General features: G+C 54.4%; 2 protein-coding genes across 3 annotated transcripts in view; one reads left to right on the forward strand and one right to left on the reverse strand.

The window, feature by feature from the left end:
- Positions 1 to 1862, forward strand: part of TLE2 (transducin-like enhancer of split 2) — a 37265-nt gene extending 35403 nt beyond the window's left edge. The window contains 1 exon segment of the mRNA XM_014533694.1: positions 1494 to 1862. Coding sequence (XP_014389180.1) covers positions 1494 to 1675 — 182 coding nt within the window. The 3' untranslated portion in view covers positions 1676 to 1862.
- A 1509-nt stretch (positions 1863 to 3371) lies between these two features.
- Positions 3372 to 15405, reverse strand: TLE6 (transducin-like enhancer of split 6). Of its 2 annotated transcripts, XM_005858816.2 has the most exons (17): positions 15334 to 15405; positions 14620 to 14712; positions 13559 to 13632; positions 13130 to 13175; positions 12138 to 12179; positions 7575 to 7637; positions 7174 to 7462; positions 7034 to 7056; positions 6721 to 6781; positions 6526 to 6590; positions 6380 to 6417; positions 5411 to 5663; positions 5065 to 5315; positions 4623 to 4761; positions 4078 to 4228; positions 3746 to 3822; positions 3372 to 3599 (listed from the first exon to the last, which is right to left on the reverse strand). In XM_005858816.2, the coding sequence occupies exons 2-17, from the start codon at positions 14686 to 14688 to the stop codon at positions 3495 to 3497; spliced, it is 1746 nt and encodes a 581-aa protein (XP_005858878.1). In that variant the 5' UTR covers positions 14689 to 14712; positions 15334 to 15405; the 3' UTR covers positions 3372 to 3494. The 2 variants fall into 2 exon arrangements, with proteins under 2 accessions (XP_005858878.1, XP_014389145.1); XM_014533659.1 differs by lacking the exon at positions 15334 to 15405 and having other exon boundaries at positions 14620 to 14791.
- Between the last annotated feature and the right edge of the window lie 39 nt (positions 15406 to 15444).

Below are 15444 nucleotides of genomic sequence, written 5' to 3' on the forward strand. Positions count from 1 at the left end.
GCTCTCCTGGGTCCTCCGTCTCACCTGCAGACGGCTGCTAACACTGGGTCCGCAGGCTGCAGCCCACGGGCTACATTGCTGCCCAGCCTGTTTCCCTTTTCATTGTGGTAAAATATGACAAAGTGTGCCATCTTAACCATTTTTAAGTGCACACTCCAGTGGCATTAAGTATATTCACAGTTGTGCCACCATCACCACGATCCACCTCCAGAACTTTCTCATCTTCCCAAACTGACATTCTATGCCCATTAAACACTAACACCTTCTTCCACTCCCCCATTCTCCCTCCCCTCCCCCCAAACCCTCCCCACCACCATCTATACCTGCTGTCTCTATGACTCTGACTCCTTTAGGGACCTCCTGTGAGTGAGGTCATATAGTATTTAACCTTTTGTCTCTGGCTTCTTTCACTGAGTATAATGTCCTCAAGGTTTATCTACTTTGTAGCAGGCGTCTAATTTCCTTCCTTTTTAAGGCTGAGTAATATTCCATTGTGTGAATGGACACTTCATCCATTCATCTGTTGATGGACACTTGGTTATGCCTACCTTTTGGCGACTGTGAATCATGCTGCTGTGAACATTCATGTACATGTTTTGGTGCAGACACATTTTCATTTCTCCTGGGCATATACCTAGGAGTGGAATTTGTTGATAATTTAATCTTCGATGGAACTGCAAGACTTTTCCAAATTTCCCATTCCTATCAGCAGCATAGGAGCGTTCAAAATTCTCCCCATTCTCAGCAAGGCTTGCTATTGTGTCTTTTTTTTGTTTTAAACCCTCACCTGAGGACATACTGAGAGAGAGAGAGAGAGAGAGAGAGAAAGAGAGAGAGAGAGAGAGAGAGAGAGAGGTGGATTGGGTTACCTTCCATACGCTCCCTGACTGAGGATCAAACCCGAAACCCAGGTATGTGCTCTGACCAGGAATCGACCCAGCAACCTTTCAGCGCCCTGGACAGTGTTCAACCACTGAGCCGCTCTGGTTAAGGCTGCTGTGTCTTTTGTATTATAGTCATCCTGGTGGGTGGGAGGAGGTTTTTACATTTTTAAAGGGTTATAAAAAAAACAAGTGAGGTTGATTTATTTAGTCTCTGGATTTAATGGCTAATGACTTATTTGGACTTTAGGCCAAGCCTGAAAATTTACTGTTGTGCCCTGAACAGAGAGTTTGCTGCGCCCTGCGGGAGGTCATCGTGCCCTAAGCTTGGTCTCTGCTGTGCTGGGTGTCTGCCTGGTGCGCACTCCCTGAGCTTCCCAGGAAAGGGCAGTGTTCCGGTCCCACCTCCCTTGTGTCCAAATAACAGGTCCTGCGTCATCACTTGCGCAGAAAGGCCCTTTCTCTGGAACTTGTGTCGCCTCCCTGTTCCTGACTCCCACTCTGGGCTCTCCTGTCTTGAGTCCTGTCTTGGCCCCACCTTGACTACGGGCTCATGCTTGGAGGCCGGCAGTGGCCCCAGTCACCTTGCCTCTTCCCTGCGAACATGTGCAGGTCGCTGGGAGCTTGACCAGCCTGTGCCAGTGTCAGCCACGCCTCACCTCTGCCTTCTCTCCTCCCTCCTACAGTCCAAGGAATCCTCCTCCGTGCTGAGCTGCGACATCTCTGGGAATAACAAGTACATCGTGACGGGCTCAGGGGACAAGAAAGCCACGGTGTATGAGGTGGTCTACTGACGGAACCCCTTCCTGCACTCGTGGGGAGAGGGTGCAGGAGAGACCCCAGCACCCCCCGCTCTAGTTGTACCTGTGGGCACCGGATCTCATCTGCTCTCTGGCCAACCCCCTCACATCTTCCCCTGCTGGGTGTGGGGCCAGATGGGCAGAGGGACTTTGGGGAAATAAATGTATTTGTCAAAATTTCCGTCAGTCCTGGGCTGGGGAATTGGGCACTGTTGCTTTAACTGGGCAGCTGTTATTGAAGGAAGGTCACTTTCTAGCTGTGTGGGTGTCTTTCTTTCCCCTAATCTGGATGAGATCATTCATTATGTGTGAAATACTGTGTTGTATTGGGCAGCGTGGCTTAAGTCTTGCCATGTAACAAACAGCCCCCAGGTCTCAGTGGTTGAACACAATAGGTATTTCTCAGGCAAGTCCATGTGGCATTTGGGGCTCAACTCCAGGTACACTCAGGGCTCCAGGCTGGTGGAGGTTTCACCACCTCGATATGTAACTTCAGGGCCCAACATACCAGGAAGATGGGTCATACATGGCTTTTAAATCCCTAGCCCAAGAGTTTCACGTGATCACTTTTAGTCCAGCCTTTTGAACGGAATCATCCCAAGACACTGCCCATTTACAAAGAGTTGGGGTTTACAGTGGAGCATGTGGTGTTTGGGGTGGCATCATGTTTCCTTTGAGGCCCAGAGATAACGCCTACGGGCCTGGCACACGATGCCTGGCCCACTGTCATCATCACAGCGGAAGTCCCAGTCCCAGAGGAGGTGGCCTAGCCAAGAGGTAAGGGAGGAATGGTCACCAAAGACAAAGGGAACAACATGTGCAGAGACTCAGAGGTAAGGAAGGAGCTTGGCCTGGTGAAAACCAGGAGGGCGGGGGGCGGGGGGGGGGGCGGCGGGGGAAAAAAAGAGGGGGTTCCTCCTCAGCTACAAGAGGAGTTAGGTCTCCAGATGGAGCTTAAGCAGAGAAAGCCACGGAAGTAGGAGCCAGAGGGGGACAGGGCTGGTGACAATCAGATCTGGGTTTTCTGGAAGCTCCCTCGGGCTGCCACAAGGATCATGGAGTAGAAGGGGCGGGGGACCGAGCAGAGATGCTGCTGGGACCTTCCGGAGGGAGATGGCAGGGTCCCTGCTGGAAACAAAAGCCACCCCCAGGTGGAGTTTCTGCAGATTCTTTATGGAGAAAGATAATTCTGTGGTGGAGGGAGCTACACCTGTTGGCACCGTTGTGGACGCCTTATCCTGGAAGGACAGGTGAGCAAATGGTGCTATTGGAGTCGCACTGGGAGGGTGAGAAGCTCTGGTCTAGTCAGACAGGGTGTTTTCGAAAGGACTGAGAACTCCATCCCTGGAATTGTGCAGGAAGCGGCAGAAAAACATCTCTGTGAGATGAGGAGAGATTAGCTCAGGGGAACAGGAGGAAGTGTTCCATATCCCCCCTGCCTCCCAAGTGGGGGTTAGTGGCTTTTTTTTTTTTTAATGCCCTTGGCTGGAATCGAACCCAGGACCCTTCAGTCCACAGGCCAGCGCTCTATCCACTGTGCCAAACCACCCAGGGCTAGGGGTTAGTGGCTTTGATCAGATCTCAGAGAATATGGACTCCAAGGCTCAGAGACCCAGGCTGGACAAAGTCCTTCCACATCCTCACCAGACGGCCAGGGTACGCGACGCAGAACCAGGGCAGCTCTGCTTTTTCCAGTTGCTTTATTACACGTGACGAAGATCACCAGCCCACCCATCATGACCCTCCACCGCTGCCCCCCTCATTGGGGGGGGGGGGGAAAGGACCCCGAGTTGAGATGGCAGTAGTGAGCCCCTTAGTACATGATCTGGTACACTGAGGCATGGTCCCTGGACCCCGTGGCGATCAGGCGGTTGTTAGAGGAAACGTCACAGCACATGACAGAAGTTCTCTCGGGAACCTGGGAGGATTGGAGCACAGCATGGGGGGCTCACTCACCCTTGCCCCTACCCGTGCCTGTCAGTTCAAATGTGGTCCCTCTGGGCCCTTTGCACTGGGACTCCTGGCCTAAGCACCGCCTGCCCCACCCCCAGGCCTCCATGGTACCTGGAACTGCATGGTTCCGGTGGGCATGCTGTAGATGCTGACCAGGTTGTCCATCCCCACGCTCACCCACCACTGGCCTGGAAGGAGGCAGAGGGGCACCAAGTCAAAGCTGGCAGCGGAGGGCAACACTCCTGGGGGATCTGGGAAATGGAGGAACCCCCACCTCCCACCTGTCCCCTAGCAGCAATGTGAGAGGCTCATGCTGAGGAAGGGTAGAGGGAGGAAGGGGCTCAGGGAAGGTCAGAGAGGGCCGGGCCCAGTCAGAGTGGGGGGGCGGCCTGTGGGTGGCTGGGGGCCACAGAGGACTCCCCCACTCACTCCTGGCCACTCACCGAGAGGGGAGAACTTGAGACCGAGGATGGTGCTGTCCTTACAGCCCACCATGTGCTTCTGGCCCCCGAGGGTGGACTGCAGCCACTGCTGGCCATTGGCTGTGCCCACCAGAACCCAGTCCTCCTGGGGGCTGGGGGACAGGCTTATTATCTGGGGATAGGTGGCAGGAAAGAACCTGGTCAGGGCCCAGCCTGGCCCAGGAGGTGGGCAACAGTACGGGAACCAACCCCAGGGGCTGACCACCTGCCCATTTCCTGATTGCAAGGCCCCCAACAAGCAACTCTACATCTCCAAGCCTTGGTTTGCTCATCTGTAGAATGGGCTGGTCCTCTCTACTTTATGAAATTATCACAAAGACTATGAAAGTATCCAATGCTATTTGGGCAACAGGAAAGAACATTTCTAATGGCCCCTATTCTTCCCAGCATCACCAAGACTTGGGGTACCACTCCCCCCCCCACCCTACCTCACAGCGTCCACCTCCTCCTCTAGCCCGAGACCCAGCTGCTACCCGGCCAAGCAGGCCCCATCCCAGCCTGCACACCTGAGACTCAAATTGGTATTCCCGGGGCCCCTTGGTCCTCAGGTCCCAGCACCGCAGGCAGGCATCGAGACCCCCGGTCCAGATGTTACTGTCTTTGACAACAATGCTCTTGGCTCCATTCGGAGGGCCCGGCAGGTCCCTGGCCAGGAGAGGCAGCAGAAGGGGGTTGGAACTGAGACCCTAAGCTTTGGGCCCAAGGAACATCACTCACCCAACCATCCCCAGGTGACAGATGGGGAAACTGAGAGACAAAAAGTACCAGGACTGGGCTTAGAGGAAACAGCCCAGCCCAGCCCAGTCAAGATTTGAACCCGGGTCTTCAACCCTCTCAGATCTGAGTTCAAGCAGGCAAAGGCGTTAACCTGGGGACTGCCGAGTCCCTGCTCAGCAGACGATGCCTGAAGGGGCTCTCAGGGTGACCCCGCCCACCCCGGGGCCACACCTGACCACACTGTGGTCCCGCAAGTCCCAGATCCTGATGGTGCCTTCGGTGAAGCTGGCGAAGGCCAGGCTGTCCTCCAGGTTGGCAGCCAGGGCCTGACAAGTGAGATCTGCAGCGGGTAGCTCATCTCTTATGTGCAGGGAGGGTGCCATCAGGTCCCAAACGCTCACGCTGGCCAGGTTGTGGCCACCCGTCAGCAGCGTCGTGCTGTTGGAGAACAGCAGGCAGGTGCGCAGGTAGGCCCCTGGGGTCTGGGAAGGGCAGAGGCACAGGTGAGCGTCCTCCGCTCCTGGTAGCTCTTCCTGCTCCCACAAGCCTCACCCCCTGGAACCAGCCCCACGCTCACCTGGACACGCAGGTGGCTGACGGGGAATCTGTCCTCCACCATCTGGCCGACCAGGCTCCACACCTTGACGCCACTCCTGCTGCAGGTGAACACGTGCCGCGTGAAGCTGCTCACCGCGGTGGCCAGCACGGACTCCCCGTGCTTCAGCGTCCGCATCATCTTCATTCTGTGTGGGATGGCCAGCTTCTTGGGTTGCCAGGGCAAGGCATCTGGCCTCTTCCATGTGACTTCGAAGTCCTCAGGGTCCCAGCATCTTAGGAGGGGAGACCTTGGGGTCACTGGCCTGCCCGGGAGCCCCTTTGCCCAAAGGGGGGCACCCATCAAGGCCCTAGATCAGCCGTGGGCAAACTACTGCCCGTTTGAAATGAATAGGGGTCACTGGCCTGCCTGGGAGCCCCTTTGCCCAAAGGGGGGCACCCATCAAGGTCCTAGAGGGAATTTTTTCTCTTATAGATGCGGGGATTTTCTCTCAGGCCTTCTCTCCCCACTACACTACACTTCCCCATCTCCTGCCCACATCCCTCCAAGTATTCTCCCTGTCCCATAACCAAATACTGCGCCCTTCTGCCTGCAATGATTTGCCCCCTGGAAAACTCCTGCTCATCCTTCAAGGTCCCAGCCATTATGCCCCTTCTTCCAGGCAAACTGTCTCTCCCACATCTGGGCTCAACTAGCTTCAGACCGCAAGGCTGGGGATGTCTGCCTCCAGCTCTGAAACAGCCTCTCCCCCTCCCCATTCCATGGGAGTTGCCTCCTCCAATCCCTTGAACCTGGACTGGTCATGTGGGTAGGGATAGTGATGCTGGTATGAAAGTAACTTGAGTTCCACATCCCTACCCAGACCCCTCTTCTCCAGTTACTGAAGACAGTATGGCGGTGATGGGGAGGGTGAGGACATGCCTGTACCTCTGGGCTCTTCCACCTCCTGGGGACAGAGGTACAGGTAGGAGAGGCAGGTCTAACACTTACATGGGCTTCAGAAAGCGATAGGTTCTCCTAGCAGGCTCCTGCGGGTGGACCAAGATCAAAGCTAAGCCATGTTGGCTTGCTCTGCCCCAGAGGCCCAGACTTTCAATGTAGGGGCATCTCATGCCTGGCTCTTGCCTGGGTCTTACCTGGGCCACACGGGACAGCATCACCCCTGGTGCCATGCCTGGCCCTATGCTCCCTTCTGGGAAACCTGGAGGGGAGATGTGGAGGGGCACAGGTGGGCGGAGAACTGGGCTGAGACAAGAGCAGTTTAGCAGCAGATATGGCCCCCCTGGAACAAGCTGCCTCCCCCCCCCCCACCCCCGTCCCACTGGAATTACCCAAAGCATCTTCGGTATAGGGTTCTGCTCCAAAGTAGAATGGTCCTACGTTCTGGCTCTCCTGCCAGCAAGAAACAGGGTCAGACCCAAGGACCTGCCCAGGGTTAGAACCTCACAGCCCAGGCAGTGAGGATGGGACGAGGCAACTGCCCGAGTCCCCTGACCCAGGCAGAGTTCAGACAGTCTCAGGACAGAGTCCCGACTCCTTGGAGGGCACGGAAGGGCTGAGGGTGGAGGAGGTGGGCCAATCCCACAGAAACTTGAGTACCCACACTGGGGCCCAGCCAGGATCACCGCCAGCCCATTCACTTACCATGCCTGGCATCTGTTCTCTCACTGTGACGAGGGGAGGGGAGGAAGGGATGGGGAGAGGCAGGAGGAAGACACGGTTCAGCCTGCGCAGCCCTCCACGCGTGCCGAGGCCGCCCACTTCCCAACCTCAGGGAGACTCACGCCTGTGTCTCGATGGGTCCACCTTATCGTGGGTCCCGGCAAACATCTGCCAGAGTTGCTGGGTCAGAACATCCTGCCAGAACTGGGGCTCAGAGTCCCCAGGCGGCCGTGTGTCTAGCGGGTGAGCTGGGGAGTCGTCCACTCCAAAGGGCTGCTGGAGCCAGTCAGATGACCTTGTGGCCATGACGTCTTTGAAGTCTGGCCCCTGAAGACCGGAGGGCTGTGGGGGCTTGACCCTTGGGTGCTGGGAAACCTTGGTACTGGCGGGTCCCCAGGAGTCCTGGTCAGCCTGTTCACCAAAGGAGACCTGGCTTACCTGGTAGTGCCAGCACCGGGTTGTGAGGGGACAGGAGGATGTGCCCACGCCCGTGCCCTCCCTCCTGGAGGACCCAGAAACCTACCTCCCCTGGCTGGAAGCCCAGGGATTGGTTGCACGTCTCTATGAACTGTCGAAAATGTTCTGCCTAGAGGAGGGAAACATTATTCCAGCTAAAGCTTTGTAATTGGACAGCCCTGGGTGCGAACCCCCGCTTGCAAGCCAGTTTCCCTGTGTGTGAAATGGGGATACACCACCTACCTTGAACATTTTGGGGTGATTACCGATAACACAGAGCCCTCTGCACTACATAGCATAAAGCAAGTTCGTGGTACCCAGAAGCCAGCCTCGGCAGTGGCTGATAAAATCTATGCTGAGGACAGCGCTGCTATAGGATGGTAGAAAGCGGAGTCAGATCCGGGTGCACATCCTGTTTTCTTGGGATGTTTGAAAACTAAAACCTGAGCCATCTATTCTGTCTCAGTAGTTGAGCGTCGGCCTATGAAACCAGGAGGTCACAGTTCGATTCCCAGTCAGGGCACATTCCTGTGTTGCGGGCTCCATCCCCAGTGTGGGGTGTGCAGGAGGCAATCAATGATTCCTTCTCAACACTGATGTGTCTATCTCTCTCTCCCTCTACCTTCCTCTCTAAAATCATTAAAAAAAAACACAAACAAACAAACAAACAAACAACAACAACAAAAAAAATATATATATATATATATATATTTAAATAATCCTAGCTGGTTTGGCTCAGTGGATAGAGCGTCGGCCTGTGGACTGAAGGGTCCCGGGTTCGATTCCGGTCAAGGGCACATACCTCAGTTGCAGGCTCCTCCCTGGCCCAGGCCCTGGTTAGGGTGTGTGCAGGAGGCAACCAACTGATGTGTTTCTCTCACATCGATGTTTCTCTGTCTTTCCCTCTCTCTTCCATTCTCTCTAAAAATCAATGGGAAAATATCCTCGGGTGAGGATTAACAACAACAACAAAACTTAAAATAAATAAACAAACAAATAAGTAAACAAACAGGCTTAATTAAAAAAAAAAAGTTCTGAGGAGCCCGGCAGGTGTGGCTATAAACAAATAAGTAAACAAACAGGCTTTATTAAAAAAAAAAAAAAAGTTCTGAGGAGCCCGGCAGGTGTGGCTCAGGGGTTGAGCATCGACCTATGAACCAGGAGGTCACAGTTCGATTCCCGGCATGGTTGTGGGCTCGATCCCCAGTGTGGGGTGTGCAGGAGGCAGCCGATTAATGATTCTCTCTCATCATTGATGTTTCTTTTCTCTCTCCCTCTTCCTTCCTCTCTAAAAATATTTTTTAAAAAAAGGTTCTATGGACATGGAAGGGACAGAGTGATCTATCTTTAAGTTTCCTTTTTCTACCTACCCACCAGCCTACCTGTCAGTTCTTTTTTGTTGTTGTTAATCTTCACCGGAAGATATTTTTCCGTCAATTTTTAGAGAGAGTGGAAGGGAGATGGGGAGATAGAGAAAGAGAAACATCGATGTGAGAGAAACACATCAATTGGTTGCCTCCCCCATGCGCCCGGACCTGCAAGCAAGGTACTTGCCCTTGACCGGAATCAAACCCGGGACCTTTAGTGTTTGGGCCAACACTCTATCCACTGAGCCAAACCAGCTAGGGCTCTTCTTTTAGCATATGCTCCTCCCTACCACATACCCTACTCCCTTTACTCCATGGCACTGATCTGACAGGTACTGCGTTTGTTTTTAACCTCTCCGTCCATAGGACTGTGCAGCCCTGCACAGAAGCTACCAGCCACGGATGGCTATTTAAACAGAGCTACGTACAATTGAAAATGACATTCCTGCCGTTCCAACAGGCACATTTCCAGTGCTCAGCAGCCACGTGGGGCCAGTGGCTTGCGAACCAGATGGCACAAGCGCCTAGAACCAAGGACAGTGGTTCCTAGAACGTGCCTCCAGCTGAGGACAAGAGCAAACAAGGCTGGAACCTCCCAGCCAGTGCATGTGGAAATGTGCGCATGTGCAGCTATATTTAATCCAGACCCAGACGAAACATAGTGCCAGCAAATGGTTCTAGAGCGGCCTGTCTAACGGGGTAGCTGCCAGCTTTACGTGGCTACTGAGCACTTGAAATGTGACTGGTGCCACCTGTTTAAGTCCAATAGCCACACGTGCCCATGGCTACCGTTTAGGATAGCACCGTTGTCTGCTGGCCTACGGCTCCCACTCCCCTCCAGCAGCTCCCCAAAGCCGTCTGGCCCAGGGCAGACTCCAAAATACTGGGGAAATGTTCTGATTCACAAAGAAAGATAATAAGGAAACGCAGCATAAGCACTAATGGCAGTCAGGTGTCTAATAGGCATTATTGCCATTCCCATTGTGCAGGCAAGAAAAGTAAGGCCCAGAAAAGCAAAGCCAATTTCCCAAAGTTAGAGGAGACGGGGAGTGGGAGAGGGCGGTGGCGAGGTGGGGGGGCAGGGGGGGCAGCGTGGAGGTACAGCCAGGCAGTGTGTATCGGCCTCTTCGAACAGCCTGGTCCCTCCCCTGCCTGTTGGGCAAACAGGGTGGTGGTGGGAGGGTCTGGGATGTGGGAGCCCCTCTCTGAGCCATCAGAGCTTAGGGCGGCTGCCTCCTGGGGCCAGCAGTGATGGATTCCCCAGCTGGGCCTCCCAGCCGCAGGAGGCCCAGGGGAGCCTTCCCCAATTCGCCCTGGCTCGTTAATGCGCAATTTACTGGCACTTTAACGCACTCAGCATGAAAAGTGCTGCTCCCTCCTGCCTGCTAGCTGGCCCTCCCTGGGGAAAGCTGTGTGCCGGCAGACGGTGGGGAGTAGTGGGAGTGGGAGTAGCGGCTGGCTGCTGCTTCTGCTGCTTGGGATTTTAAATGCACAGCAAGGAGGCTGGGAAAACAAGGAGAGGGAAATAGAGAAGAGGGGGAGGGGGAAGTGGTCTGTTGGGGACCAAAAGGCCATCAAGGCTGCTAGAATCATCACCTGGGGGTGGGGAGGACGCTCCTGGGTTGAGCAGCAACAGAAGCGGCCCGTCTTGGGGCCTTGCCCCCCCCTAAGTCTTGATACTCAGTAAGAGCTCTCTGGCCCCTCCCCCAAACACGTCCACAATCTGATTACTTCTCACCACATAACTGTGTGAGATATACTCCCACACATCTGTCACCTGGTCCCCCAACCCCCACACAGCTCCTGCCCAGCTACAGTCAGTCCTCCCTGTAGCAGTCAGAGACCGCCTGTGAGCACCTGAGTCAGGTCCTATCTCTGCCTGCAGCCCTCCAGGGCTCCCATCCCCACTGTGGTAAAAGCCCAAGTCCTCACCGTGGCCCACACAGCTCTGCACAACCTGCCCTCCCTGCTTCCCCCGTCTCACTCTGCTCCAGGCACAAGAGCCTCCTTGCTGTTTCCCCAGCATGCCGGGCCTGGTACTGCCCCAGGTCCTTTGCACGTGCTGTTTTTCAGATACCTTCATGGTCCGCTCCCCTCTCCTTTAGTTCTCTGCTCAAATGTCACCTTCTCAATGAGTCTTTCCTGACCACCCTGAATTGCAACCCACTCCCAATCTGGTCCCCCACGTCCCCTGGGGGCTGCTCCATTCCACGTCCACCTTGCCCAGCCCTCATCATCTGACACCTCTATTTACCAAGCTCCGCTCACCCCAAGGGCCAGGGTTTGTCTGTGTTCTTCTCTGCTATTTTCCTGGCGCCTACAACAGCCCTTGGCAAGGTGATAGATAAATATCTGTTGAATGAATAACTGTTCTGGTTGCTTCCTGCCTCTCCCCCATCTGTCTCTCCCAGTTCCCTGAGCTGCCCACCCCAGCCCCTGCTAAATCGCAGACATGGGCCTGGCCTTCTGCCAGGCACATCTGGCACCGGCAGAAAGCCCTGCCAGCACCCAGGAGAAAGAGGCCAGGTGGCAGGAGGACGGGCAGGGGTGGAAGTCATGCTGCAGCCTGGGCAAGGCGCCCTGTGAAGGGAGCCAGGGCCTCCGGTGCGGACCTGTCTCTGGCTCAGATGTGAGCCAGGCCCTTGAGAACTCGCAGACACAAGGAAGAGGGTAATCCAGGTATGTCTGGCACACATAACAGGCCCTTCAGAGCTGAAGCAACTGACCTGCAAAGTGCGAAAAACACTCCTGGACTCATCTGAGCCATGCAGGAACCCAGGGAGCAGGCCAGGAAGAAGAGGCTCAGAGAGAGGATGGGAGATATACTCCCAAGATGTGTGGATCCACTGATATCCCAGGGGGGTGGGGGGGGTTCTAGGCCCCACCCCTCCTCTGCCCACAGCCCTCCAGGGCTCCCACCTCCCTGGGGTAAAAAGCACAAGTTCTATGAGGCCCAAAAATCCTGGAATGACCTGCCCCCACCCCCACCCTGCTTTCACCTCGCCCCCTTCTCCCCTGCCTTTCCAGGAGAGGCAGCTGTCCCCAGAGCTCCTGGCAACGCACCTGCTTGTATTCTAGGCCCCACCCCTCCTCTGCCCACAACCCTCCAGGGCTCCCACCTCCCTGGGGTAAAAAGCACAAGTTCTATGAGGCCCAAAAATCCTGGAATGACCTGCCCCCACCCCCACCCTGCTTTCACCTCGCCCCCTTCTCCCCTGCCTTTCCAGGAGAGGCAGCTGTCCCCAGAGCTCCTGGCAACGCACCTGCTTGTGATGTTCCTGTAGATCCTGCCGAATCTTCTGGAGCTACAAAGGAACAACAGGGGTCACACCGGGCGGTGGTCAGTGGAAGTGGGCAGAATTTGAATGCTATTCATGCTTCTCCCCAGCTGTGTGACCCTGGGCAAGTCACTTTACCTCTCTGGTCCCTGCGCTCATCAAATAGGATGGCACTTCATACCCTCGAAATGAGAGCTAATTAGGGAGACCCCTGGATTTCATTCTAGATGTGAAGGTCAAAGGCCTTCCAATCCTCACCCTCTTGCTCACTCTGCTCCAAGCACACTGGCCTCCTTACTGTTCTTCCAACGCGTCGTACACAATCCTGCCCCAGGGCCTTTACACATACAGTACCCACTGCCTGGAACACCTTTCCCTGTTCTCTCGAGGGGTAGCAGGAGCCCTTATCCTCTGTGACCACCACTTCCTCTCAGAAGCCCTTTCTGACTACCCTAGCTCAAAATCTTTACTCATTTTCCTTTTAATTCTGACATTTTTTTTGAATTTTGTTTTTTTCTATTTACTTACTTATCCCTCTCATCCGCTTAGAGCTGCCCTGTCCAATGGGGTAGCCACCAGTCAAGTGCAGCTATTTAAATTTAAACCAGTTAAACATTCAGGTCCTTACAAAGTGCTCAATTGCCACATGTGGCTAGCAGGTGTCATATTGGACATTGTGGACATAGAACATCATGGAAAGTTCTAGACAACATGGCACACTAGAACATTCACGCCTCAAGGGCAGGGACTCTAGTCATGTGCTGTGAGCTAAAGAAGCCGCTCCTTTAAAGATGGAATTTCCAGTTGTCACAGCAAGATTATTATTAAGAAAAACTCCCATGAAGCTGGGGTTCAATGGGGTAACTCACTCGCCCAAAGTTAGCAAAATAAATTTGTCTCAAAACCCTGTTCCTGAGGCTAAAACAGAACAGCCTTTCCAGGGGCTGCCCAGAGGCGCTGTCTGGTTTGTGGCTCACCAAGTAGTAAAGGCTGTCCACGTGTGCCCGCAGGTGAGGAGAGAACCTGTGGGGAAGAAAGACCAGCTGGCGGGGGCAGGCAGGACCCTCCCCCAGAATGAGACCCTGGCTGGGAGGGGAAGAGGGTCCCCTTCCAGGGACCACATGTAAAGCAGTGTCAAGATGAATACAGTTTTAGGGCAGCATTTAAATACATCCATAAAATTAAATGCATGCAAATTCACACTAAACAACAACAACAAAAACCAAACATTTAAATAAAAGCCAGTGTTAGGATTACTGGCTTCCTTTGTGCTTCAGGCTTCCCCGTTACTGGTCCTGTCTTTTGGGTCAGGGACTTCTGAGCCACCAGGAGACCAGATGGGATTCTTTCCCTCCGTGGGGTCTAGGACCACAGAGGGACTTCTGACCCCCATGCATTGTCCTCACCTCGGGAACTGCTTCTTCAGTTGAGCCAGGATGCCCTGAGAGCTCAGGCCTGGAAAGTCAGCCTCAGGAGGAGCCTGGAAGGGTTGATGGAGAGTGAGATGGGATCTCCTGAAACCTGAAGGTAATTTGCCTCCTCTCTTGTTACTTAAGTACCCACAGAGTACCTTTCATTCTGCATCTTGCTTTAAAAATCTGAAGTATTCCCTCTCTTGCCCTTTATGGGAGAAATTTGCCCAGTCCTGGCCTAAACCGTTAGCAATGGTCATTTCTGGGAAGTAACATCTGGAGGGTGGGAAATTTTGCTTGGAAAATATTAACAAAACAGTTGATATAGTCATGTGTTTTACACCTGGGTCATAAGAAGTAAGTTTAATTTTTAAAAACCAAATGGTGCCCTAGCCAGTGTGGCTCAGATGGTAGGGCGTCGTCCTATGCACGGGAAGGTTGCCCCTTAGATTCCAGGTCAGGGCACATGCCTGGGTCTCTTTTGGGCTCAGTCCCCCGTAGGGGGCGTACAGGAGGCAGCTGATCGATGTTTCTCTCTCCCTCTCCCTTCCTCTCTCTCTAAATATCATAAAAAAATATATATATAAAGCAAGTGCCTTTGCATCTGTCAGTATGATGGGTTAGTGACCCCAACTTCAAGGCCTGGCCAGTCACCCCATATTCCTCCATCAGAAGGAGAATTAGCCTTGGCCGGTTGCTCAGTGGTTAGAGCACTGGCCTGCAGATGAAGGGTCTTGGTTTGCCTCCGAGTCAAGGGCATTTACCTTGTACCTCGGATGCACATTTGATCCCTGGCCCAGTCCTGGTCGGAGCCTGTGTGGGAGGCAACCAGTCTAGGTGTCTCTCTCACATCCATGTTTCCCTCTCCCTCTTTCTTCCCCTCCTCCTCCCTTCCACCCTCTCTCTCTGAAAGATCAATGGAAAAAATATCCTCTGGTGAGGATTAAAAAAAAAAAAAAAGCAGCAGCAGCAGGAGAATTAGATATGAGCCCAGCCCCCAGGCTCTTCCCCTCCCCCCAGAAGTGAATGCCATATCACATCCTCTCCCTCCTCACCAAAGCTCCTGGGGGCTTCACCATCCGTGGAGGGTGCCCCTGGGGGCTGGGATGGCCAGAAGAGGTCATCTTCAGGTAGTACTCACCAGGACTCTAAAAGCAACCGGGAAATGGAAGGTCCTGGGGCAGAAAGCTAAGGCAGTGACCGTGACAGACCAGCCCCACCGCTGCCTGGGCCTCCTGCACCCCTCACCCTGGTCTCCCCTGCAGGGCCCAGTCCGCAGTCCTGGCCCCCAACCCCACCCCTGACCTCCAGCACCCCACTGCATTCCCTACAGTTTACGTCCATTCGTCAAACACTCTGGTGCCCGCAGCTGTGCTGATTAATAGTCTGGCCCCGAGGTCTCGCCCTGTGATGTGTCCCCCTATGATGTGTCCGGGGAGAACAGTCAGGGCTTGGGAAAATCAGGGCTTGGGGAGGGCAGTCAGAGCGTGGGGGACCCAGAGAAGAACACCAAGGCTCAACCTCAGTTTTGAGGCAATGTCCCAAAGGCGGAGAGAACACCATTGGAAAGGGGTTTTGAAGGATGAGTAGGAGTTGGCCAGGTGAATGAGGAGGAATGTCTCAGGTCGGAGGAAAGAGACCGCTCCACCATAATCACTCTTGTTGCACCAAGTCCCTTCTTTCCTTTGCTTCTGCCCCTCAATGCCCCTCCAAGTCTCCTCACCAGCCCGTGACCTTGGAGTCCTCCAAAACGCCAGGGGCCTACTCACCTCCCTTACAAAAGGGGCTCAGAGGAGCCAGAAGGAAACCACGGAGGTCAGCCAAGTTCAGGCCGAGAGGAAGCCCCCTCCTCTCCCCTCACCCGGGGGGCCTTTGACCCG

Source organism: Myotis brandtii, unplaced genomic scaffold (assembly GCF_000412655.1).
Source record: "Myotis brandtii unplaced genomic scaffold, ASM41265v1 scaffold122, whole genome shotgun sequence".
Taxonomy (NCBI): domain Eukaryota; kingdom Metazoa; phylum Chordata; class Mammalia; order Chiroptera; family Vespertilionidae; genus Myotis; species Myotis brandtii.